The sequence below is a fragment of the Barbus barbus genome (assembly GCF_936440315.1).
Source record: "Barbus barbus genome assembly, chromosome: 1".
In the NCBI taxonomy this organism is placed as follows: domain Eukaryota; kingdom Metazoa; phylum Chordata; class Actinopteri; order Cypriniformes; family Cyprinidae; genus Barbus; species Barbus barbus.
In genome coordinates, this window is record NC_136729.1 from 12415502 (window position 1) to 12440947 (window position 25446).

General features: G+C 37.5%; 2 protein-coding genes across 2 annotated transcripts; one reads left to right on the forward strand and one right to left on the reverse strand.

Moving 5' to 3' along the window:
- Positions 1-128: 128 nt before the first annotated feature.
- On the forward strand, positions 129-18073 carry acadvl (acyl-CoA dehydrogenase very long chain). The gene is made up of 21 exons (XM_079418252.1): positions 129-391; positions 526-677; positions 1024-1093; positions 1856-1930; positions 2116-2188; positions 2671-2735; positions 3052-3186; positions 3299-3443; positions 5137-5266; positions 9208-9333; positions 9476-9674; positions 10857-10961; positions 11643-11729; positions 11964-12026; positions 15895-15996; positions 16201-16298; positions 16415-16487; positions 16661-16733; positions 16980-17052; positions 17474-17549; positions 17638-18073. Exons 2-21 carry the CDS (start codon positions 604-606, stop codon positions 17773-17775), a joined length of 1980 nt encoding a protein of 659 aa, XP_079274378.1. The 5' UTR covers positions 129-391; positions 526-603; the 3' UTR covers positions 17776-18073.
- Positions 18074-18381: 308 nt separating this feature from the next.
- LOC306870833 (odorant receptor 131-2-like) lies at positions 18382-22468 on the reverse strand. Its single transcript, XM_079418263.1, has 2 exons — positions 21315-22468; positions 18382-19436 (listed from the first exon to the last, which is right to left on the reverse strand). Exons 1-2 carry the CDS (start codon positions 22229-22231, stop codon positions 19376-19378), a joined length of 978 nt encoding a protein of 325 aa, XP_079274389.1. The 5' UTR covers positions 22232-22468; the 3' UTR covers positions 18382-19375.
- Positions 22469-25446: the final 2978 nt, after the last annotated feature.

Consider the following 25446-nt stretch of genomic DNA (forward strand, 5'->3'; position numbering starts at 1 on the left):
TAATTTATTATTTTCTATTATTATGACATGATGTCAATACAGCGAAAATGTAATCACTTTTTAAATACGCAGTATGGAACGGTATATTATACATAATTGAATGCAAAAGCTTGGTTAAGCTCCATATCACACACAGGAACCTTCAGCCGTATTGTAGCACCTCCCCCGAAGTGTCTGTAAAAGCTGATCTGAGATCAGCAGCTTTAGCGTTACATATATCTGTGGTTACATGACTCTTGGCACTAAAGTAAAGGATATTTACTTCCGGTAGTCAGTAAGAGCTGTTCGGTGGATCAGAGCATCTCGTTTATCGGTAGTTTTCGTATTTTGAGCGCCACAGAAGCGTCGCAGTCCACAGGAGGAGGGTCTCGGTCTGCGGTGGGAAGAGCCGGTAAAGGGCGAAATAAAACGGGTCCTGCTACATTCAAGGACACTCAGTCCAGAACTCGTTTACCTCTAGCTGGACATTGTTGTCCCGTTGTCTATCGGCATTTATTGACTTTTTAATTTGTCCTCGATCCGTAGGCAAGCTTGGCACTTCCGCTTCACGGGAGATAAACAACACTCGGCAAGAAAGACAAGAATCTCGGCCTAAAAGTAATCATGTTGTTGCGTAAAGTCACCCAAAGCCCTGCGATCTGCAACTCTTTCCTCCGTCTACAACCAGCGATTACAGGGTGAGACTCGTTGTTTTCAAGTCGAGCTTATTATCTTTGACTAAAAAAAGCGTTAAAAACTTGAAATTGACCTCCGAATGAACGTAATAATTTGCTGTATGATGTTCTCTATTGTAGTTCAATGAGTCCTTGACTAATCTGAATGAAGTATTCTGGGAAATAATTCACACAGCCTAGGCGTCTCTAAAAAAATTATAACTGAAACTAAAAATAATTTGAATATCTGTCTGTCTATTAATATTTATGATCGACAGATAGTTAGAAACATGCAGAAGAGGTTAAGACAATATATGACTGTTATATCACTATATAATATGATTTATTCTCACTTTCTCTCTTTGATCAGAGCGCAGTGCCAAACTGGAGCTATTGTGGCAGTGAAAAATGCTCGTTTTTACACGAGCCAGACGGCAGAGGTAAGACCTATCACTGTGTATCAATATGCATTTCCATATTTTCAAACATGGGTTATGTCACAGAGTCAGTTCAAGTACTTTGTGATCAGACCTGACATAACAGATCATGCTGTAGCCAATTCGGTCATGTCCTGTGGAAAAGAAAAACAGGTGACACCCATTAATATAAATCTGGAGTAAAGTTCACATGACACACAGGAGCTTGGCAGTAGGTGTTTTGCCACATAGTCTTACGTGTTACGTAAATATTGTGGTTGACCTTTACACAAAATCAGGTGCTGTGTGTCAGAATATATAGAGATTGTAAGGAAAATATTATTATGGTTGATTCACTATCATGCCGTATGGTGGGTTACGTATGAGGATGTTATTTGTTTGTGTGTGGGAGGGAAGTTTTATAAGGGAGGGTTATATGATCCTTGTCATTGCTCTTTGCTCTACTTGGCAGCGTTATTTTGTCAATGTCAAGTCATGGAAATCTTTACAGTATGTCACATTATACCTGAACCCACCAAACTGAAAAGCGTTTTCCGCAGAAGAACTTAGAAAGCACTGGCTATACCAAATGCAAAAGTGAAATTTAACATTTATCTAGTTAATTATTTTAGAATTACTTTCATTTAAACCAACAAAATAAGTCATAAGCAATATTAGCCTAACGGATATTCAGTATTGAGAAAATGAGAATACTGTAGATTTCCGTGTAGTTTTGTTGCATGCATATAAACAAACCAATAACTTTCTGTTGTTATTTGTACCAAGGCTGTTCTGGACAAGAATGTAGTTGGCAGGGATACCACCGTAACTGCTGAGAAGGTTGATAAGGCAGCCAATGTGGTACGTGAGTTTATGTGCTGGATTCAAACGCATTAATTTGAGAAGCAGATCGAACTACAAATGCTACTTTTCATTCTGAGATATTTTCAGAAGAGTTTTAAGACGAATAAGATGCAACACACTTTTATTATGTAGAGACAGTATTGTTATTTTACTATACGAGACTCATAACTTTTTCCCCTCAGGAGTCAAAATCCTTTGCGGTGAACATGTTCAAAGGGCAAATCAGCACTTCTCAGGTGTTCCCCTTTCCCTCAGGTGACTCCCAAAAAAAATACATTCTGTGCTAAAGTATGTTTACATGCATTGCTTTGATATGGTCCAGTGTTATTTTGTGGTCACCAGATATTATATTTGAAAAACTGAAAAATGTTGATTTTAGACTGATTCTTAAATGTCATAGGCCCAGTTTCACAAACGGGGCTTAGCTAAGCCTTAGTTAAATTAAGATATATAAGCAACTTTTACAAAAATGCCTTAGAAGGTAACATTAAGGTGTGCATCTTGACACAGAACAATGACACTGACCTATTTTAAGATATGTCAGAGCAAGATATTTTCAAATGAGACAGCTCAAACATGCATTTTAGTCTGGGACTAGCTTAAGCTTTGTCTGTGAAACCGGTGAATAGTATTGCTTTTTGCTGTAGTGTTGTTACTCATTATACTCACACTTCAGTGTTGCTCAGTGTGTGTTTATTGTATTTATTCCCTGAATATTTTTACATTCATCGATGTAGTGCTCAATGAAGAGCAGTCACAGTTCCTCAAGGAGTTGGTTGGGCCATGCAGTAAGTTTTTTGAGGTAAGTTTAATGCATCTACATTTCTGTTTTAGAATAAATAATTTTCTTTTATATACTGATTTCCTTAAATATTTGAAAATAGTCATTCTACATATGATTGAAAATTCAAACAGTGGACAAATGCGAGAAAATCAAACTCAAAACTAAATCTTGAGGAAGTGTCCCATAAGAGGACAAACAATATTGATACAATCTACCGTTACGCTAAAGATATTGAAGTTAAATGTTAAAACTGTAGCTCGCATGATACTGAGAAATGCGTAGGCAGTTGACATCTTTTTTATTTTCTTTGAAATGTGCCTATGTGTGATTCCAGGAAGTGAATGACCCCATGAAGAATGATGCTCTGGAGAAGGTGGAGGAGCACACAATGCAAGGCCTGAAGGAAATGGGAGCTTTTGGTCTTCAGGTGCCTGCAGATCTTGGTGGCGTTGGCCTCACCAACACGCAGGTAAAATCACTGCTCCATTCCCATTTTTCTTTCATTTGGGTAGGAGGTAGAGATATAAATGGAAATCTAGAGATACACATGAAGTTTATGTATGTACCTGCTCTGTTTACAGTACGCCAGGCTGGTGGAGATTGTCGGGATGCATGATCTGGGTGTGGGCATCACTCTTGGTGCCCATCAGTCCATTGGCTTCAAAGGCATCCTGCTTTTTGGTAACCCCCAGCAGAAAGAGAAGTACCTTCCAAAGTTGGCCACTGGTGAGCGAGTGAAGAGCGCAGACAGCAAATGCTCCGATGTTTAGCTATTACTTAAACTTAACATTTAGAAATAACCATAATATTTGTGCGTATTTTTAATGCATTCTTGTACTGTCAGTTGCCTACTTTAATAAGTTGTAATTTATTTTCAACCTGTATTATAAAAAAAAATACATTTACTTATTTACACACAAAGTCAGCCACAAATATTCCAAATGGAATGGCTAAACATGACTGTGAAAAATTGGCCAACGATTAATTATTGTACACATAACTGCAAACTATGACTTAAAAAGTAATTTGAATATACTTCATAAAATACATTAATGTTTTAAGGCAGTATAAACAAATAATGCACAATAGTATGACAAAATAATATTTTTAATGTTAAAATGTTTAAAATATCTTTTGTCTTAGTTCACTGTCAATTCAACCCAAACTGACTATTATATTAATATTAGTGGTGTCAAAATTAGCACGTTAACGTAATTCAGTTTAAGATGCCCCTGCGTTAAAGATATCTAACATGGCTAGGTTTGGCCACCCCACTCAAAACTGCTAAAGAATTGCGTTTATTCAGACGAAGAACATCTTTACACGCACATCAAATGGGACACTTTTCAGACACGCGCTCCAACTTCACTTCAGCACCAGGCGCGAGTCAAACGAGCGCAGAAACGGTACCGGTGACGAGGAGCTTCAGTAGAACTTTATTAAATTAGGCTGCATTTTCTTGCTGAAGGGCACAGGTAGCTATAGGCTATATGACATTTATTAGAATGGGTTTATGGGAAGATTGAGTTCACTTAAATTAGAAGTTATTTTTAAAGTCTAATAAATGTTAAATTGATAGCTCTCAATTATACTGTTGAATGGCTATTATAGTCAATGGTTAAATATTAGGAAAAAAATCCATAGAGACATCAGTTGTTTCAGTGATACTTGCCTTCCATCATAAAAAAAAGATGGCATTAAACAAATATTAAAAATATACTTCTACCTTAATTTGAAGATTGAATGTGACATTATTGCAATATAAGTATAATTAAAAATGGTAGTTAAAGGTAGGTGGGATTAATCGCGATTAATTTCAGAAAAATGTGCCATTAATTAGTTAATTTCTTTTAATTGATTGACAGCACTAATTAATATGAAAAGGAATGCAACCTACGCTAAACTCGATGAAGTGCACAGTAACTACACTTTTCACAAATATTCAAATAGTGTGACCAAACATTTAAGATTAGCAGACCAAATCTAAAAATTGTAAGAAGTTGACATTGAAAACTCATAAAGGGATAGTTCAGGATGATTCACCCCAAAATGAAAATTCTGTCATCGTTTACTCACTCTCGGGTTGTTCTTAATCATGTGATGTATGAGTTTCTTCTGTAGAACATGAAAGAAGATATTTTTAAAACTGTGGGTAACCAAACAGTTGCTGGTCCCCTTTGACTTGTGTAGTGTGGTTTAAAAAAAAAAAATACCATGAAAGTCATTGGGTACCAGAAACTGTTTACCCACATTTTTTAAAGTATCTTCTTTTGTGTTCAGCAGAAGAAATAAATTCATACAGGTTTGGAACAATTTGAGGGTAAGTAGATGATGCCAGAATTTTCATTCTTTGATAAACTATCCCTTTTAATGTTTTCTGAGTTTAAGTAATAACTCTTGTCTTGTGTGTTTCTGGTAGGAGAGAACGTTGCTGCCTTCTGTCTTACTGAACCAGCGAGCGGTTCTGATGCAGCCTCCATTAAAACCAGTGCAGTTCGTTCCCCCTGTGGCCAGTACTACACCATGAATGGAAGCAAGATCTGGATCAGGTGTGTGTGGTCTTACTCTTAACAAATACACACAAACACCCACAGGTTGGGTGGCAAGGATGTTCACCTATTTTGGGCCACTAGGGGGCATCATGAATAAACCTATCACAGGCTGGTCCATGTCAACTTGGATGAGGTCATATTACTATTAATTGCCTCTCTCAGCTGTACAGTCATTCAAAACGGTGTTTCTAGGCAGTGAGCTGATGTGTGATTGTGGGGGGTTTTCTTATCTTTGTATGACAATGTGTTTTCTGTATCAAAGATATCTGTATCTTTCATGTGTGTTGCTCATTGAAGTCTGGTAACAACCTTACACATTGTATTTTGGCAACTCCATAAATGCATATGAGTAACTAAATATACTAACTTTAGTAGTGTGAAGAACTGTTGTACTTAGTGGGGCTTAGCATTTTGTTTTTTTATTGCTCATACTGAAGGCTAGGGGGCTTATTTTCTAACCCCCTGACATTAAGTATTAAACTTTGCCACACTTGCCTGATACAATCAAACTGTGCAGCTTGATGAGGGTGAGGAGTTGCCCCCATTTAGTTTTTTTATTATAGAAAATTAAGAATTTAACGAAAATAAGTTTATCATACAAAAAGTGTGTTTTCATGGCAGCTGTTTAGTGATTCTTTAGTGATTGTAAAACAAAACTGAATGAAAGGTGCACTTTGTAATTAAGATTCAAGATTTTATTCAAGATTCAAGATTTTTATTTGTCTCACACACAATTATACAGAGTATAACCAGCAGTGAAATGTAGGTCAGGTCCGCTCCAAGGACAGTGCAATTATAAAGTATACAAATATTAAGAAAAAGAAAAGTAGAAAAAATAAGAGAATAAAATAAAATAAAGGATAAAAAATATAAATATAAATGTGCGGGTCAGTACAGGTCAGTATGTTGTTGACTTAAATAGTAATAAGAGGAATGTGCAAAAGAATGTGCAAAAAAGTTGTCCAGGGTATTTAAATAGCAGCAATATGAGGTAGAGAAAAATTATGAATAGCTATTGATATGGTGATATTTACATGGAGTCAAGTGATGTTATGACACAGTTAAGAGTTTAGGAGCCTGATGGCCTGGGGGAAGAAGCTCCTCCTAAGTCTCTCAGTTTTTGCCATCAGGCTACGGAAGCGCTTACCAGATGGAAGCAAAGTGAATAGATGGTTACCAGGGTGATTTGAGTCCTTGATTATTTTGACAGCTCTATTTTTGCAGCGTTTGAGGTAGATGTCCTGCAGAGAGGGGAGAGCAGACCCTGAGATGCGCTCAGCTAAGCACACAACTCTCTATAGTGCTTTGCAGTCCTGATTTGAGCTGTTTCCATACCACACTGAGATGCACAATACATGAGATGAGTCAATACACTTTCTATGGTCCCTGAATAGAAAGTTTTCAGGATTGCTGGTGAGACCCTGAATTTCCTCAGCTGTCGCAGATGGTACAGTCTTTGCCTGGCTTTCTTAACCTGTGTTTGGATGTGTGTAGTCCAAGTCAGGTTCTCGGAGATGTTTACGCCGAGGTACTTGAAGCTACTCACCCTCTCCACAGGGGTCCCACTGATCATAAGAGGAGTGTAGGGCTGCTGCTGTCTCTTCCTAAAGTCCATGATCAGCTCTTTAGTTTTGCTCACATTCAGAGAGAGACAGTTGTCCTGGCACCAAGATGTGAGTCTCTCTACCTCATCCAAGTATGCGGTCTCATCGTTGTTGGAGATGAGGCCCAGAACCACAGTATCATCAGCGAATTTGATAATAGATGTGGAGCTGTGAGAGGACACGCAGTCATGCGTGTAGAGAGAGTAAAGCAGGGGACTCAGGACACAGCCCTGTGGGGCACCTATGTTCAGAGTGATGGAGTTTGAGGTGAACTGGCCAACTTTCACCACTTGAGGTCTGCCGGTGTGGAAGTCTTGAATCCAGTCACAGAGTGAGGAGTTTAGGCCGAGGTCTGTGAGTTTAGAAGCCAGCTTGATGGGGACTATAGTGTTGAAAGCTGAGCTATAGTCAATGAATAGCAGCCTTACATAATTCCCATTGTTGCTGTCCAAGTGTGTGAGGGAAGAGTGGATGACGTGAGAGATGGCATCGTCAGTAGATCTGTTTGGGCGATAGGCAAACTGAAGAGGGTCCAAAGTATCAGGGATGGAGGAGCAGATGTGGCTCTTTACAAGTCTCTCAAAAACCTTCATGACTATAGATGTGAGGGCAACTGGGCGATAGTCATTCAGGCAAGAGGGTTTATTGTTCTTTGGCACAGGGATTATTACAGATTTTTTAAATGCGGTGGGAACCACGGAGGTAGCAAGGGACTCGTTAAAGATGGAAGTGAACAAACCAGCGAGCTGATCGGCGCAGGACCTCAGAACACGGCCAGTTATCCCATCAGGTCCGGCTGCTTTCCTGACGTTCACTTTCTTTAGCACCCTCCGAACCTCATCCTCCGACACGGTGATTACAGGATCATCGCTGCTCTGCCTGCTGCTACCTGACGCGCTGGGCGGCAGAGACGCGCCGCCGCCGTTGCTCTTACTGCGCGTCGGAGAGCATAGCACGATGCTTTGTACTCGCTCATATTCCCGGTCAGAAGAGCCTCATTGTAAGCGGCAGTGCGTGTGTTAACCGCAGCACGGATTGTTCTGTCCACCCACGGTTTCTGGTTGGAAAATGTCCTTATAGTTATTGTTTCTGTAGCTTGCTCGGTTAGCGCGTTTTCAAAGCTCAATGCTACATCCGTGAACTCGCTGACATCAGAAGAACTCGCCCGGAACATGTCCCAGTCGACGTCATCAAGAGCCGCCTGCAAAATGTTTTGCGTTTTGGGCTTCTTCTCACGATATTCTTAGCACCGTATGGCATAGCCTCGAGGACCTTTGCAAAAATAACAAATATACAGACTTTTATGTGTGCACGAGAAACCATTAAACTTAGCCTATAGGACAGTGCACACTTAGCCACCTATTGTGGCATCAGCCCATTTCGTAATGTGGTTTCATGGCTGCCACAGAATTTGCATTAAAGAGACATAAGGCCTTGAAATATGACATACTGCCCACATTTTGAACCCTTTTTTTTTAACAATACCATTCTTTTTTATAGACCCTTGAATTTGGCAAATAGGACAATGCACAGCTGTTATGCCATCAGCCCATTTCGTGTCATGGTTTTTCTGCTGCTGCACAGGATGTGCTGCTAAATTGGACATTAAGCCTTGATATTAGAGGTACTACCATAAGGAAAGCCTAATTTTGAGCAAATATATCTGTTTTAATTCATGTGCATCCATGCTCTCACTTTATTCATAGTAAGATGGCAGTGATGCACAAAGGAAATATAGGTTATATAAAACTAGAAATTGTAATGCACAAGCATGCGCATGTGAATAGTTTCTCGAGGGCACAAAAAAGTTTCTTGTGTGCATGCAAGTCACTCAATGAGAAAATAATTTTTTGGAGTATCCCTTTAAGCCCTGTTCACACCAAGATTGATAAGTATGAAGATAACTATAATGATAATTATATTAGCAATCTTAACCAACACACAATATGGTTCTTTTTATTATAACCACACACTGCCATTTTGTCATCTACTGCTTTAAAAGCTCAAGCTGTTTAAAGTTCTGTGTATTCTGTCGTTCATCAGCTGGAAAAATCCTGAAAGTGATTCTAGTGAAATCATTCCTCTGTGTTGTTATTGCTATAGCTGTGATGTGGACTTTCCCATCATCATATAAATAAAAAGATAAGGTATTGTTTTAGTTTTTGTCCTAGGTGTGAACGGGCCTTTAGAATGCAGCACTTTCTAGCAATATGTAACAGGTGGTTCCTTCTCTGTCTTTCTATCCATAAACGGGTCCTTGGCCTGAAAAAGGTTGAAGACTCCATCCTTTTGCATTATTAATAATAATCAGGTTCTTTGCCTCCTTTCTCTCAGTAATGGAGGGATTGCTGAGATCTTCACTGTGTTTGCAAAGACTCCCATGAAGGATGAAAAGACCGGAGAGATGAAAGACAAAATTACAGCATTTATTGTGGAGAGGAGCTTCGGAGGAGTCACACAGTTAGTGCTTGTTTTGCCTCCTTTCTGTTCAGTAATCTTTTGAGTTGACATTTTCGCTGACCATTTCCACTCTGTCATCATCTTTCTTGCCTCTTTATCTGTTGTTCTTTTTAAATTCACTTTTTCTTTTTCCGTCTCTCAGTGGTCCTCCAGAGAAAAAGATGGGCATTAAAGCGTCCAATACGGCAGAGGTGTATTTTGAGAACGTGCGTGTCCCTGCGGAGTGTGTGCTGGGAGAGGTTGGAGGTGGATTCAAAGTGGCTATGAACATCCTCAACAATGGCCGTTTCGGCATGGCTGCTGCCCTCTCTGGGACCATGAAGGGTGTCATCACCAAAGCGGTGTGTATGTGTGCTAAAGTGCACATTATCAGATGTTTGTTCAGTAAGCTGTTTGCCTCTTTGAGCATATAATGCTGAACAAACTATTTCTCGCTTTCTTTTTTGATTCCTCTTCTCGTACTTAGTTTGTCTAGCATGCTGTTTTGATAGGCCACATCCTCCCACCCACCGACACCCCTAACATCCTCACTTCCTCTGCTTAATATGCAGGGAAATTCCTCAGCACGCATTGCACTGTACCTGTGCTGCGTAGCATCTAAGCTCGTATTGGCACATGCCTCACCATAATTTTCCTGCGTGTTTTTCTCTCGCTGCTCCTCATAGTTGGCTGATTTCTTAAAAGCTATGAAAGTTACGAGTTCTCGCGCAACTGATAAAATACAGCTTGAAGGCACTGTAAGCCGGTGTAAAAGCGTCTGCCAAATACAGAAAAACAAATTAAATTTCTGCTGAAATGAAAGCAATTGTTAAATATGCAAATTTTTGGTTGCTATAAATAAATCAAAATGTGCAGAAACGGGATGCTTGTGCACATACAGCAATATGTTCTCGTGAAATGTGCAGTTGCTGTGTGATTGTGGGCTACAGCAGAGGGAGGAGGCGATTTCTCAACAGCATCGGTGCTTGCTCTTACCACAGGCATCTGTGTTTGTGTATCCGTCTCGGACCAGGAACTTTTGAAAGAGGAAACTAAGCGTAGACCTTATTCACTGCAGCACACTTGCCCTGTGGGCATTCAGTTACTAGTTTGTTTTAAGGTTAGATTCAACATGTGCCAAGTCATAAAACAAAGCATGCATTTGGGCATGCATATGCTGAAAACCGTACAGTGATGTAATTTGATATATACTGTATGTCCTTTCACATATTTGCATACAGAATTTTTAAAACTGCCAAATGAAAATTCTAGTCAGGTTTATATCTCATCAGTGCATTTCATATATTTCGTATATTTCATTGCTGCAATAATTCCAGATAAATTTAGGATGAAACTGAATATGAGGAGCATTTTTTGCACATGCTGTTTCAGCAAAAATTTTGCTGAAACAGCATGTGCAAAAAATAATTATTTTTCTAAAATAACCTTACTTTTTTATTGAGAACTCAGTTCACCAGTTAGCTAAATAGTCTCTATATTTCCTCTTTTTTTTTTTTTTGCTTATTTTTTTTCTTCTGACACAGGTTGACCATGCTGCTAACCGGACTCAGTTTGGCAACAAGATTCACAACTATGGTGCCATTCAGGAAAAGATGGCCAGAATGGCAATGCTTCACTATGTGACAGAGGTGAGCTTACCTACTGCTTTGCCACATCTTGACTTTCCCCTCAGGGAACAAGGAAATTTGAGAGTCAAACACTGTCTACTAACTGTATGTCATCTATTTATTGAGTCAAGTAAATACTGCTTTTGTTTGATCCCATACATAAAGCAAATTTACACAGTTCAAATGTGAAGCATCTCTAATGGACAGTGTGCTTTTTATGGACCTTGCAGATATCAGCATTTTAGCTATGTACACTTGCAGAGCTCAGTCCATGAATTTCTTACTTCCACATGACTTGGAGGAAGTGGAAGCTTCCCCCTAATTTCTGAGTGATTTGAGTGGGTCATGTGTGGTTAAAGCAGGGGTGTTCAAATTTGGTCCTGGAGGGCCGGTGTCCTGCAGAGTTTAGCTCCAACCCTAATTAAACACAACTGAAGCAGCTAATCATGCTCTTACTAGGCATACTAGAAGCTTCCATACAGGTGTGTTGAGGAAAGTTGGAGCTAAACTCTGCAGGACACCAGCCCTCCAGGACCGAGTTTGGACAGCCCTGGCTTAAAGTCTAAAAATACACAGTCTATTTATCATCTGTTGTGTTTCCATGCCTGTTTTCCATTTCAATAAGCAGTTTATTTGTTCTGAGCATTTCTATTAGTGTTGTTCTTTTTTTCTCCTCCTTTCATCTTTTCTCTATGGACTTAGTCCATGGCTTACATGGTTAGTGGGAACATGGACAGCGGAGCCACAGAGTTCCAGATTGAAGCGGCCATTAGTAAAATCTTTGCTTCTGTAAGTGTTTAACATCAATCAACCCAGTTGTGCTAGTTTTTAAGCCCACATACATATTTGGAATGTTTTTCGAAATTTTCATGAAATTAATGAATGGGGCATCTATATAGTGCTTTATTTGTGTATTGCTGTACACCCAAAGCGCTTTACAATCATATGGGGGGGGGGATCTCTCCTGATGTGATGCTTAAAGAATATATTGTAAACTCACCATATCGTTGGATTTTCCTTTAGGAAGCAGCTTGGTTGGTGACCGATGAATGCATTCAAGTTATGGGTGGAATGGGATTCATGAAGGTCAGTGTGTGTGTGTTGATTGTGATGTTTATTTGTATTGCCCATTCACAGTACACATTGTTTCAAAGCATCTTTACAGAAAGTCATACTGTTATCCAAAATGGCTTTAATTTTCCGAAAATTAACCACCCTCAGATTGTCTAAGATGTAGATGTGTTTTTGGATTTGGATCGATTTTGCATTACATCATTTGCTCACCAATGGATCCTCTGCAGTGAATGGGTGCCGTCAGAATGAGACAGCACCCAAACAGTGGATAAAAACATCACAATATTCCACAAGTAATCCAACTTCAGTTCAAGTAGTGTCTGGTGAAGGGTTTGTAATTAACAAATCCATCATTAAAAAGTTTTGAACTTGAAACTTGTTTTCACTATCCATAAAATTGCTTTCTCTGGTGAAAAATTTGTTTGTCTGAATCAGGAGAGAAATATGCACAGATCAAGCACCATTTATAAGCTAAAGCAGTCCAAAACATTTCTAAACAAATATGTCAGTGGATATCTCCGTTTGATATGAGAGGACAACAGGGTTATGGATTATTTACTACTATTTTGGCCAGAAGTAATGGTTTTAAACTCCCCCTGTAGTGAAAATCAAGTTTTTTTAAAAAAAAATTTTTGTTTATTTGTCTATGTAGTGTCTTTAATTTGCTTTTAGACAAACCATGTGCCAATCCATTAATCAACACCATTGCCGAGTATTTTCTCCTTAAAACGGTAGTTTCCCATTTGCATTACCAGAAACGAGGTTTGAAACAGCCCTTGGTTTGCTACATCACAAAACTCAATAACCAATCACGTTAAGGGATAGGTTCCTAGCATATCCCTCTCTCCATTTATACAAATGTGGCGTCCATAGAGATCACAGCATAGAGATTGCATGCAAAATATTCCAATCAGATTACCATCACAAAACCAAGACCCACCTCTCCCGCATTGGCGGCAACACTTCACTCGCATTAGCCTGGTAATACCAAACTCTGCTACTTCACTTTTGAGCGGAAGTACGAAATCTGACATAGTCAGGCTACACTCGCATATGCTCGCAGGTGCGAATTAAGAATCACAAACTTGGCTGCATTCGAGTCTTCAAGGCATGTTGAGGACACAACATCACAAGTTACGTAACTTTAACGACTGTTACAGTCTCCACTGCAGTTGTCCGCTAGTAAAAACATAGTTTTATCTTTTATTATCCGTGGATCAGGAGGCCCTGGCTAGTGTGACTGAGTGGAGGCGGGGGTAATTTGCATATTCATAGATCTGCTATTTTAGAAGCATTAGATAAAATTATTTTCACAAGAAAAAACATTTAAATATGTAATTTTGATGATCAAATATGAGTTTTAAGGGATAACATTTCTGACTACAGGGGGACTTTAAGAGAAACATTTTAATGAAGGATTTGTTTCTTACAAACATGCAGCTTTTACTTCACAAAACATTAATTGATGGACTGGAGTTGTGAGGATTACTTGTGGATTATTGTGATGTTTTTATCAGGTCTCATTCTGACGGCACCCATTCACTGCTGAGGATGCATTGGTAAGCAAGTGATTTAATGCTAAATTTCTCCAAATCTCTTCTGATGAACAAACAAACTCTTCAAAAGAATAAGTAAATTTTCAACAATTCAGACATTTTTGGGTGAACTATTCCTTTAATGCTTTAACATAGAGCAAGTTTTAGAAATAGTTTGCATGATTCTCTGGTTTTAGATCAAGGTATATTGCATTTATTATATTGTGTATTAAATATATCTGTGCCAAAACTAAATATTAGTTTGGTCTGTTCAAAGCTTTTTGTTGTCAGCTTTTTCAGAAACCAGACTCTGTCAGAGTGGAAGTCTAATTTTGGCGCAGTAGCATTGCAGCATTATAGTTTCGCCATTGCGACTCAGTGTGAACATTCATAAACGCCTACTTTGTGGGCAATCACCCCCTCAAGGCCTAAATGTTTTGTCCCGGGGTGGTGGAAAAACTGGAGGTGTCTTGCAAAGGAAGACCTCTGCAACAATGTGATTGGTTATTGAGGTGGGGGACACGGCTATGCCGCAACACAAAACATATGCAGATAAAATCGACCTTTGCTGTAGGTCACATCTGCACGTTGACTGTGTGGCTGCATAGTGTTGTATTGTATTTGTTTTTGTTTTCTCATGTCAGTTGGGATGCCACACGTGCTGCTGTAAAACTGAAGTACTTAAATGTGCAGATGCAGCCTCTAGCCACTGATCAAGATGAGCTGTTGTGCCAATTTCCTGAGAAGAGTTTCATCAGTTCCTCTTAGTCTGTCTCTTTTGTGGGCTACTGATCAGTTAGATTAAAACCACGAGTCTCTCAGATATATATATGTATATATACACATACATACAGGGGTGCACAAGTTTTTCAGCCTGGTTAAGTTTGGTCATCTCACTGCACATAGTGTGACCCATTAAATATAACGATTAAAAATAATTAATAATAGTGATAATTATATTATTGCACTTATTTTAGTTTTTTAAATAAAATAATAAACAAAATGATAAATGTGATTAATACTTATGTTTTAAAATAAAACGGGAGTATTTATAATAATGGACTATTTTATAGCGGATAGCCTAGAGATTTATGCTTCCAATTTGAATAGAAATCTTGTACAGTATTACAGTTTGTCGATCTAAAATGGTAATTGTGCATTAACAGCTGTCAACCATGTCAGTACGCAAAGCAAATGAACTTATTTAAGCTCTCCGTTGATTTATGGTTTGTTAGGATCGGACAATATTTGGCTAAGAAACAACTATTTGAAAATCTGGAATCTGAGGGTGCAAAAAAACTAAATATTGAGAATCACCTTTAAAGTTGTCCAAATGAAGTTCTTAGCAATGCATATTACTAATCAAAAATTAAGTTTTGATATATTTCCAGTAGGAAATTTACAAAATATTTTCATGAAATATGATCTTTACTTAATATCTTAATGATTTTTGGCATAAAAGAAAAATCGATAATTTTGACCCATACAATGTATTGTTGGCTATTGCTATAAATATACCCCCGTGACTTGTGACTGATTTTGTGATTCAGGGTCATACACTTTTTTTTTTTTTTTTTTTAATACTTTCCAACAGACACACACACACACACACACATCTATTTAAATACATTTTAAAATGAAATGTATTTTAATTCCTCCTTCAGTAATCAGTGTCACAAGATCCTTCAGAAATCATTGTAACATGCTGATTATTATTATCAATGACTATTTGTGCGGACTGGTTCTAATTAAAGCTGAAAACTCTTTTTCTGCACTATTATTGTGAAAGCCGTAATTCATTTTTTAGAATTATTTGGAAAATAGAAAGTTCAAAAGAACACCATTTATTTGAAATATAAGTCTTTTGTAACAGTATAAATGTCTTTACTGTCGTTTTTAAACAATTGAATGTGTCCGTGCTGTATAAAAGTGTTATTTTTCTTACTTAACCAGATTTAAGACTGGTAGTATATCATGGTTCCCACAAGAATTGGAAAAAAATGGTTTTCGACTTTTGATTTAATAATAATAATTCTTGATCTAAATCAGCATAAGCCTCATTTGACAATGAAGTCTGGAGTAATGGCTGCTGAAAAATTACATTTGTCATCACGGGAATAAATACATTTTTTAAATATATAATATATATAAAAATACTGATTTATTGATTGGTACTGTATATATACTGTGTGTTTGCCGTAACTTTATTTCCATCATGAGGATTTTTGAAAATGACTTCCATCATGTTCTCATGCATTTACTATTTAATGCTGAACTAAAAGAATGAATTGATTATTTTTGTGGCACTTTTACATCACTCTCTGTACAACATGTTACTGATGCAGGATGCTGGTGTGGAAAGGATATTGAGGGACCTGCGAATCTTCAGAATCTTTGAGGGTACCAATGACATCCTGCGACTGTTTGTAGCGCTCAACGGCTTCCAGGTAAAAGAGAAAAGAAAACACTGCTGAAAACATAACTGCCTGCCTACAGCTTCCTGTTCTGCAATACCGCCGAAAGCTCACATCACGTGTGGTTGTTGACATCTGGCACTGCTAAAAATTGCTATTGGAGTTTGCCAATGCATGCGTTTTTAATGCAAACACAGTATGTAAATTACGATTTCAAAGGTGTGTTCTGTTTGGTAGAATGCAGGCAATCAGCTGAAGAGCTTGCAGAAAGCTCTAAACAACCCTTTTGGTAACGCTGGGGTGTTGGTGAGTGAAATCACAAAGCGAGCCAAGAGGTTAGACCTTCATATTTCTAAAAACAATCTTGCAAAACATTTTTGCAGTGTCATGTTCTTTGCATCAACTTGATAAACTTGCAATATATCTGTCCTTATCTCTCCGTCTCTGACAGGAAGGCAGGCTTGGGGACAGGACTAACATTGCAAGGAACGGCCCATCCAGAGCTTAACCACAGTGGAGAATTGGTAAATTAAAGCAAAGCCATAGTGCTTGGACAACACTGAAACGATGTTCAGCCAATGCTGAATGATATTTACTCAAAAGTATTACTAAGGAAGGAAACCACCAATAATACCAAAGCCTAAATGAGACATGGAGATTGCAGACCTAAAATAGTATTGTTTTCCCCCTCTTAAAGACTGTTAAAGCCATCGAGCAATTTGGAGCTGTTATCGAAGAGCTTCTTCTGAAACATGGAAAGAGAATCATTGGTGAGTGATGTTTTTGCCTTGTGCTGCTACTGATAGATCCTTGTTAGATTATATTTTTTGCTTCAGCCTGCATTAGCAATTTGCCATGGACTTTTTTTGTATTGTGCATGTTAATTCTTCCTGGTTTCAACTCTCACTTTACATATTTATAGCTAAATACTGTGACAAGCTTTTGTCAGGCGTCCATTTGAGCATGTGGCTTGAACTTTTCTCAGTGATCGAGTGATTCTGTACATGGCTTTTCAGATGAACAGTTTGTTCTGAAGCGAGTTGCAGACTGTGCCATTGATCTGTACGCCATGGTCGTGGTCTTGTCCAGGTAAGTTATATAAATGTATTAATTTGTATGCAACCTTTACAACTGCTCATGCTAAGGCTTTAAAATAACCCATAATGTTAAACTTTGACACAGTTTGTGCTGCAGACACAAAGGTTGCCTCGAATCATGCAGCTTGTAATGGAAAGGTGTGCTATTACTAAAAATGCAATTGAGTTACTGTGAATGATTCAAGTAGAACAGAAAATCAGACACTTTTTGATAGGCGCTGCTGACTTGAGACAGTAAGCTCAGATTTCCTTACAAATCTGATGTGTTATGTATTAATGAATGTATCTCCTGTAAGCCCATGCATTACTGGAAATAGAGTTGATAATTGGCTAATTAAAGGAGAGATGATTCAGCTCTACTTATGATACAACATTTGTGCTTGTTTATATGTTTACTCGTTTTCCTTATTCAGAGCATCCAGGTCTCTCAGTCAAGGTCACCCTTCTGCTCAGCATGAGAAGATGCTGTGTGAAACCTGGTGTACTGAGGTTAGTGTTTAGTGTCCGTGTTTTTTTTTTTTTTCAAACTTCTCCCCATCTCATCTTTAAGCATTAATCCCTGATTTCTTTTCTTTAGGCCCATGAGAGGGTCATGCAGGACATCAAGTTCCTCAGGTCAGGGACGTCCAAGCAGATCTTCAAGAACTTGCGTGCCATTTCTGCTGCTGTGGTAGAAAACGGAGGAGTGGTATCTCCTCATCCTCTGGGCTTTTAAAGCTCTGCTCTTCCTTCCATCACCCAACCATTTCTTTTCTAACCAGTCAGTCAAAGCTGCCCATATTTCTTTACCCAGACTGTTCAATGCTGCCTCAATCCTTTATGAGTGGAGTCTGTCACATTATGTACTTCGACCACAGGAGTGCTTTAATATTTCATAATAACGTATGTAAATGAATAAATGGGACATGTAGATTTAGGCATACATTGAAGGATTGGATTTGTGCTTGTTTATAAACGTAGTTCTTTTGTATCTAATCAAGCCTAAATAATAAAAAAAAATGCTGATTAATATTAACCAGTGATGAAAACTAGTCTGCTTAAGCTGACTGAAGCACTCAAGACTTGTCAACAAGCCTCAGGCCAATATCCGGTCCAGCTGCTAGCATTTTGCAAATGTTTTCAATTTGTCATTGTTATTTAGCGGTTTTGCATGATGAACCTAAACTTTAGCTTTTCCCATGGTTTTAATGTGAAATGTCTTATCCAGAGTTACCCAAAAGTTTGTTCTCATAACTAAAATAGAAACACACTGAGTTTCATATCATGAACAAGTCGTTTGTCTCGGTTACCAATTTTTTTAACTAAATAACATTATGCTCTTAACATAAATACAAAAGATCTTTATTATAAATCGGCAATACCACATCAACGTCTGCAATTTAGAAATTTCACATATCTATGATCCCTGCAAAAGAAGATGCTACATTTGGTCCTCTCATTGGATGTTTTTGTAAAACGGTTCATCTTAAATGATTTATTCTTCCTTCATTTTATGTGGCATCTCCCATTAGGCATGTAATTACTTCTAAAGTAAACATACAAAAAACATGTTAACAGTATACAGCTGCACCAGCCTGACGTAATTATAAATACTCACTTTATGTTGCAGTTCTTAACGATATTTGAAATCTCCCAGTATCATACGTTTTGTCCTTTCACCAGTGCATTAGTTTTTGAATGCAGTATATTGTAAAGAGAGAGTTTACAGGAAATTGTAAAAGAACGTTAAGTGACCTTATGAAGCCAGTGTGTCTTGACAACTCCGGATGCTGTGGTTACAAACATAGTATATCAAATACTACAAATCTTTCAGTGTCACCAGTTTAACTAGACATAAATTACAATTTCATTAAACCTGTTTGCAATTTAAGTTTTAGTTGGTTTACTTGGATCATTAGCTTATATATGACTGCAAAATACTGTTAAGTTTTGCCAAAACAAAGGAAATTAGAGTAGAGATTTTGTACAGCTTTTAGAAAAATAAGAATTCGGATCCTAATTGTTCCTTATTCGCATGACAACAAGTCACCGGTACTATTTACAGTTAATATTGTTCATATAAAAATCATAATTGACTATGTCTTCAGCAAAAGTAATTCCTTAACACTGTGTAGCTGCTGTATTTTACTCCCAACATAATGAAGTAATGGCTTGCAGAATACAAATCACAGTTTTTTAAATTCACAACTTTGTTTTCTCACTGAAAAATATGTTGAACTTAAGATATGCAACACATCGGATGGATTCTATATTAATCTCAGTCTCGGTAAATGAAGATGAAATCATCATCAGGTCTGTCTCTTAATCCAAAGATGTCACACAGTCGTCTGTGAGATCTCTCTTGATAATAACGTCTCTGAAGTCATTCTCCTCTCCCTGAAATAAACACAGTATATTAGATTATTTAGAATTCCAGCATGGATTTCATATCATGTACAATTTGGCTGTCAATATTTTTTCAGTATGATCTTTCTGCTGAAAGAAACCTGCCTAAAAAGGTTTGCAGTTTTTTTTTTTTTTTTGCTGATTTAAGATGGCCTCCCTAACATCTGGTTTAGTTGAGCAAAACCCCTCTAAAACCAGAATATGATCAGCCAGGTAGATTAGCGAACCAGCATAGAGAAGACATTTTTAATTTTGTCAGTAGTTGCTCGAGTTTGAAAACATGACAGAGTCTGTGGTCTTAGGTGTGAAATGTGGCTTTAGCCTTTGATAAAACCACCAAAGGCACCAGATCCCTTGAATAAATATTGACACCTTTCTAAACCTTTATCACAGGTTTACACTACTGTTCAAAACTTTGGGGTCAGTAAATGGGGAAAGTGGAGTGTGGCCAAGTATGGTGACCCATACTCAGAATTTGTGCTCTGCATTTAACCCATCCAAGTGTACACACAGTAGTGAACATACACCCGGAGCAGTGGGCAGCTCTTTTAAATTAAAAGAGACAGTAAAGAAATGCTTCTATTTAATCAAAGAATCCTAAAAAATAATGTATTACGGTTTCCACAAAAACCTTAAGCACAACAACTGTTTTCACCGTTGGTAATAACACGAAGCATTTCTTAAGCAGCAAATCCGCATATTAGAATAATTTCTGAAAGATCATGTGGCACAGAAGACCGGAGTAATGATGCTGAAAATTCAGCTTTGCCATCACATGAATAAATGTATAAAATATCAAAATAGAAAACTGTTATTTGCAATTTTTACTGCTTTTTTAAATCACTAAATGCAACCTTGGTGAGACTTTAAAAACATTAAAAATCTTACCAACCCTAAACTTTAGAACTGCAGTTTAGATGGAGTAGGCCAAATGAACGATGACTGATGTTTTACACTTTTTGTTATTTTCACTTTGATGTGGAAACATAGTTGGCTCCCACACAGACATTTATCACAATATTTATCTTGATCACAGTATGTTCTGCTGAGACCAAGAAAAGTAAACAGTATTTAGAATCCAAATATATTTTTACTCTTGCATTATATTGTCTTTTAATATCCAGTCAGAAAATGATTAATATTATTATATATCCATATTACTATATATATATATATATATATGTGTGTGTGTGTATATATGTATCACATTAGGCCACTCACCCTAACATTTGAAATTACAGAAAGTATCCTATTTAAGATACTTTAATGCAGTAGTATATTTAAAAAAAATAGCTGAAATGATGTCATTTGTTTAGGACATATGAATTTTTACATCTCATAATATTTAATTAAGTATGAACAATACTTGTTCCTGAATAGGCCTGTCATTAGGCTGCTTGTTTTGACTGAGTTGTGGGGGAATCTTTGGACGAGTCATACAAAAATAGGGGCAAATGTGTGAAACAGATGCTTTTCATTTTTAGTTTAAGGGTATAAACTCTTTTTTTGCAATTATTTTTTTTTAAATAAAGGTTCTTAAATGAGTCTCTTTTATTACAGGGTTCTTCGGTTGTCTGTATGTCGTGTTTTGTGTTTGTTTTTTTTAAAGTAAAAAGGAACGTTTATTTTTAAGAGTGTATGAAAATCCATTCAACAGAACTAATTCTTCTCCAGATCACAGTCCACGTAAAACCATAAGCACAAGTCAAAACGTTTTTATCTTAAAACAATTTAAAGTCTTAACACAAGTTTTAACTTTTTGGCTAGCAGGTGCACGTTACCAAATGCACCTAAACTGCGGTGCGTAATGCGCCTTCGTAAGGACAAGTAGGCGGTAAACAATTATTCTAGATTACTGTATTCCCCTACCTTTGCTGGCGACGCCGATTGGGATGTGTGATGTTGACAGTCCACTCCAAAATGCGCTTCAACCGGCCGGATAAACACGGGAACCGGTGATTAAGATGTTCCAGCAGTTCCTCTTTACGCAGTCCGTACACTATCGGAGCAATGCACTGCGCCAGGCTGAAGAAGGCAAAACTTATGACCGCAAAAAGCTCTTTTGTGGAATTCCAGAGTAAATTTTTGCGGTTAAGGATATACAGCAAAAACAGTATGAAATTGGGGAGGATGTATACGGCGAGCTGCGTGCCGTGGAGAGCGATAGTCCTACACGCAGCTCGGTTGCGCCGGTTCAACACACCCAGCCGACGTCCCTCATATAAGATCCGTACATAGCTGTACACGATAAGAACAGTGCAAACTGATATTAGAACGATTTTGTGCATTTCTCCGCCTTGCAGAGTTTTCCTTCCACAGGGCACAGTGCCATTTATTGTGGGCGACATGGTAAGAGGAATAATCGACGCGAGTCCCCATGTTAGGATCCCGATGAGCCACGGCCAGGGTTTGAAACAAACTTTGCCATAGTGGAGCGGGTAACATATGGCAAAGTAACGGTCCAGCGCCATCGCCGTGATAGTGAGAATGATATTGGAGCCGCTTGTCATCAGACCTTTGATTAGCGCCATGCATATGGTTGGCGTGGTCGCTGCTTTCAGGTAGCTTTGTAAGTTGAAGCTAAAGCTTACTGCGAAGTAAACCAGCGCTGAGAGCAACAAGTGAAACACGAGGACGAAGCGCGCATGGCTCCGCAGGCGCTCCTCGCGCACTATGGTCCAGTTGACGATTAAGTTGAAAAAGGCCAAAATGATCAAAGAAACTCCCGCTGCCCAAACACGTATGTGTGGATACGAGTTACTATCATCTGTAGTACCATTTGTCATCCTAGCGCTTCTTCAGGCCTCGCTCGTACAGCAGTAGAACCAAAACGTTCCAGAACAAAACGCTTTTAACAGGTGCGCACGGTTCATTTGGCTCGGCGTTGGTCAATGTTTCTCCAAAAATCCGAATGTTCATGTGAATTCGTTAGGTGGATCTGTTCAAAAACAGCTGCGGTCCTCGCGTAAAAGTCAGCCTAGTGATAGAGAGTCAACTTCTCGTTTACTTCCCTCTCTAGAGCAGCAGAGAGAGCGAGAGAGGGCGTGTTTGAGTGTTCATTTCGGCGCCTTTTGTGTGTGCAGCATATTTTCATGAAAAATGTGACAGATGCCTTATAAAGTAATGGAAGCCAGAATCATATCGCGTGATTGCATGTGTTTTTTGAATATTTGTTTGAAACCAGTTTAACTTAAAACTTTTATATTTTGCAGTTATATTGAGCAATCATCCTTTTTCTATATGGGACATGACACCTGGAAGGGTTGTAACTTTTGTTGCAATATTTGTAGCTTTTTTTTATTATTATTATTTTGTTTTTGTATCAAACCTTCATACACTCTTAAAAATAAAGGTGCTTCACGATGCCATAGAATAACCTTTTTTATCTAAATGGTTCCATAAAGAACCTTTAATGTCTTAAGAACCTTTCTGTTTCACAAAAGGTTCTTTGTGGTGAAAGAAGGTTCTTCAGATTATAAAAAGGTAAGAAAGAGATGGCTCTTTAAAGAAACTTTGACTGAATGGTTCTTTGTGGAACCAGTAATGGTTCTTCTGTGGCATCGCTGTGAAGAACCTTTTAAGCACCTTTATATTTAAGAGTGTAAAATGTTTCCATATTTACAGCGGTGGCCAAAATTATTAGAACACTAGTATTTTCACCAGCTAAAAATGGTTTTAAGTCAGATATTTCTATCTTTTTGATGTAGTGTGTTAGGAAATGTAAACTGATATTTCCTACTGACACACTACAGCAAAAGATAGAAATAACTGACTTAAAACCATATTTAGCTGGTCAAAATACTAGTGTTCTAATAATTTTGGCCACCACTTTATCTGCTACAAATTGGTTTCCAAAACAGCCATTTATAGCTAAATCATGTAATTAATGTCAATGATAGCCTACAAAGAGTGCATGAACATGCCCCGCTTGTTTAAGATCCCTAATATGTAATTCCACACTCATTTGATTGCAACCATTGTAATTTATAACTGCAGGCATATAGAAAACCATTTTAATATGAACAAATTTACATTTATTAATATATTGATAGCAAGTGCTTTTATCCAAAATAAACATGCACTGTGAGAAAATGTAGTCATAAAGATGTTTTTTTGAAAATACTGACCCAATCAAAATGCTTTTTTTTTTCTTCTGACACTGTGGAATTACTGAAATACATTAAAAATAAGTTACAATTCTTTAAACCAGAAAATTAAAAATAAAACAAAACGGTGTGGTTCTGGTATTCCCTACATTATGGGGACCAAATGTCTCGGCAAGGATATAGTCTTGGATCTGTGCAGTCTTTAGATATAAATCATCAAGCAATGTATTTACTGTCAAACTGTCACATTTTACAGCAGAACCTGCTGATGTTATCAGCTGATATTTCTGCTTTTTTTGCACAAGCTCAGAAGGGTGGTTCTGTGATTTCATTGTGATTAGGTCATTGGTCAAACTGTGGATGTGCAACTCACCATGTGTTAAAGATTGATCCCTCGTCTCCACTAATTGTTAGAAAGTTTTATAAATTTGAATTATTTCATTGATTTATTTATTATTTTTTGCCGACACAGGCACGTCTCCCCTTTCTTCTTTGTAAATTTCGTAAGTACATGGGTAGGATATTCTGTGTTGGCCCTTTATCCGGTGAGTGTCTATCTTTATTCGCAGAAAAGGTTATGGCACAGCGCCACCCAGTGTTTGAAGAACCACGTCATTTATTTATTTGATATTAAACAGACATATTGTTAACTGTATATTTGGGATCAGCTACACAACCGTTCAAATTTCGGGGTCAGTGAGTTTTTTTTGTTTTTGTTATATGTATATATAATATAAAATAAAACAAAACATTGTATAATAGATTTCTATTTCAAATAAATTATTTTCAACTTTTTAAACACTAAAGAATCCTGGAAAAATTGTATCACGATTTCCTCAAAATGATCAAGTAGCACAACAGTAAATTAATAAGAAATGCCTTTCAATGATGCTGAAAATTCAGCTTTGCATCACAGGAATAAATGACATTTCAAAAATATTTTAAAACATAAATCAGCTAAATAAGCTTTGTAATATAATTGTAATAATATTTCCCAATAGTTACTGTTTTACTGTATTTTGATCAAATAAATGTAGCCTTGGTGAGCATAAGAGAGTTCAAAACCTAAATATAAATCTGAAGCTTATACCTAAACTAAAAGCTTACATGTGAAGTTCTTTTAAATTCAATTTAAGGTTGAAAGCAGAGGCATGTTTTCCTGACTGTAGCAGTGAGAATAGACTGTTAATTTCAGCATTTCCAGTTCCCCGTGCTGACAGGTTTGATTACGTTTATGTGCCTGCATTCACTGAAAGAGAGTGGAGTGTTTAGACCTTGGTAATGAACCTACAAAAATGATTGTTTTTGAATACAGAACTGTAATCAATGAGTGGCACCTAAACATCATCCTTCTTTTCTAATTAGGGCAATAGTCAACTAAACAGGCTGGTGCTTCCATAGAATGAAAAAGGGGTATTTACAAATGCAAAACAGAAAAAATTATGTGACATGACTCATAATGCATATTTATCGCAGCATGTTTTTTAGGTCGTTCTATCAGTCCACCATTTCAAGATTCTTCATTACTGCTAAAGATTCATGATCTCTCAACCAGCCACATGCCAGTCTCTAATGTATAGTTGCAATCTCTCCAGTTGACCACCAGAGGTCATCCTCATCACAGTATTCACTAGGACTATTCTTGTTTGTCTGCAGTATGACACTACTTTTAATGTACTGGATACTGAATTCATCCAGTACATCCATGATGCTAATTTCCCATTTATATTTGTAAATGTATGGCTTTTTAAAAAATGTATTCATTTAACAGATGCTTTTATTTTATGCTCCTGTCTGGATTGGTCTTTACTAGCATTTGATTCATGGTTGGGATATTGGAAAATGCTTCTTATCTTATCAATATGTTATGTTTGCTTATTTATGCCGATTTGTTT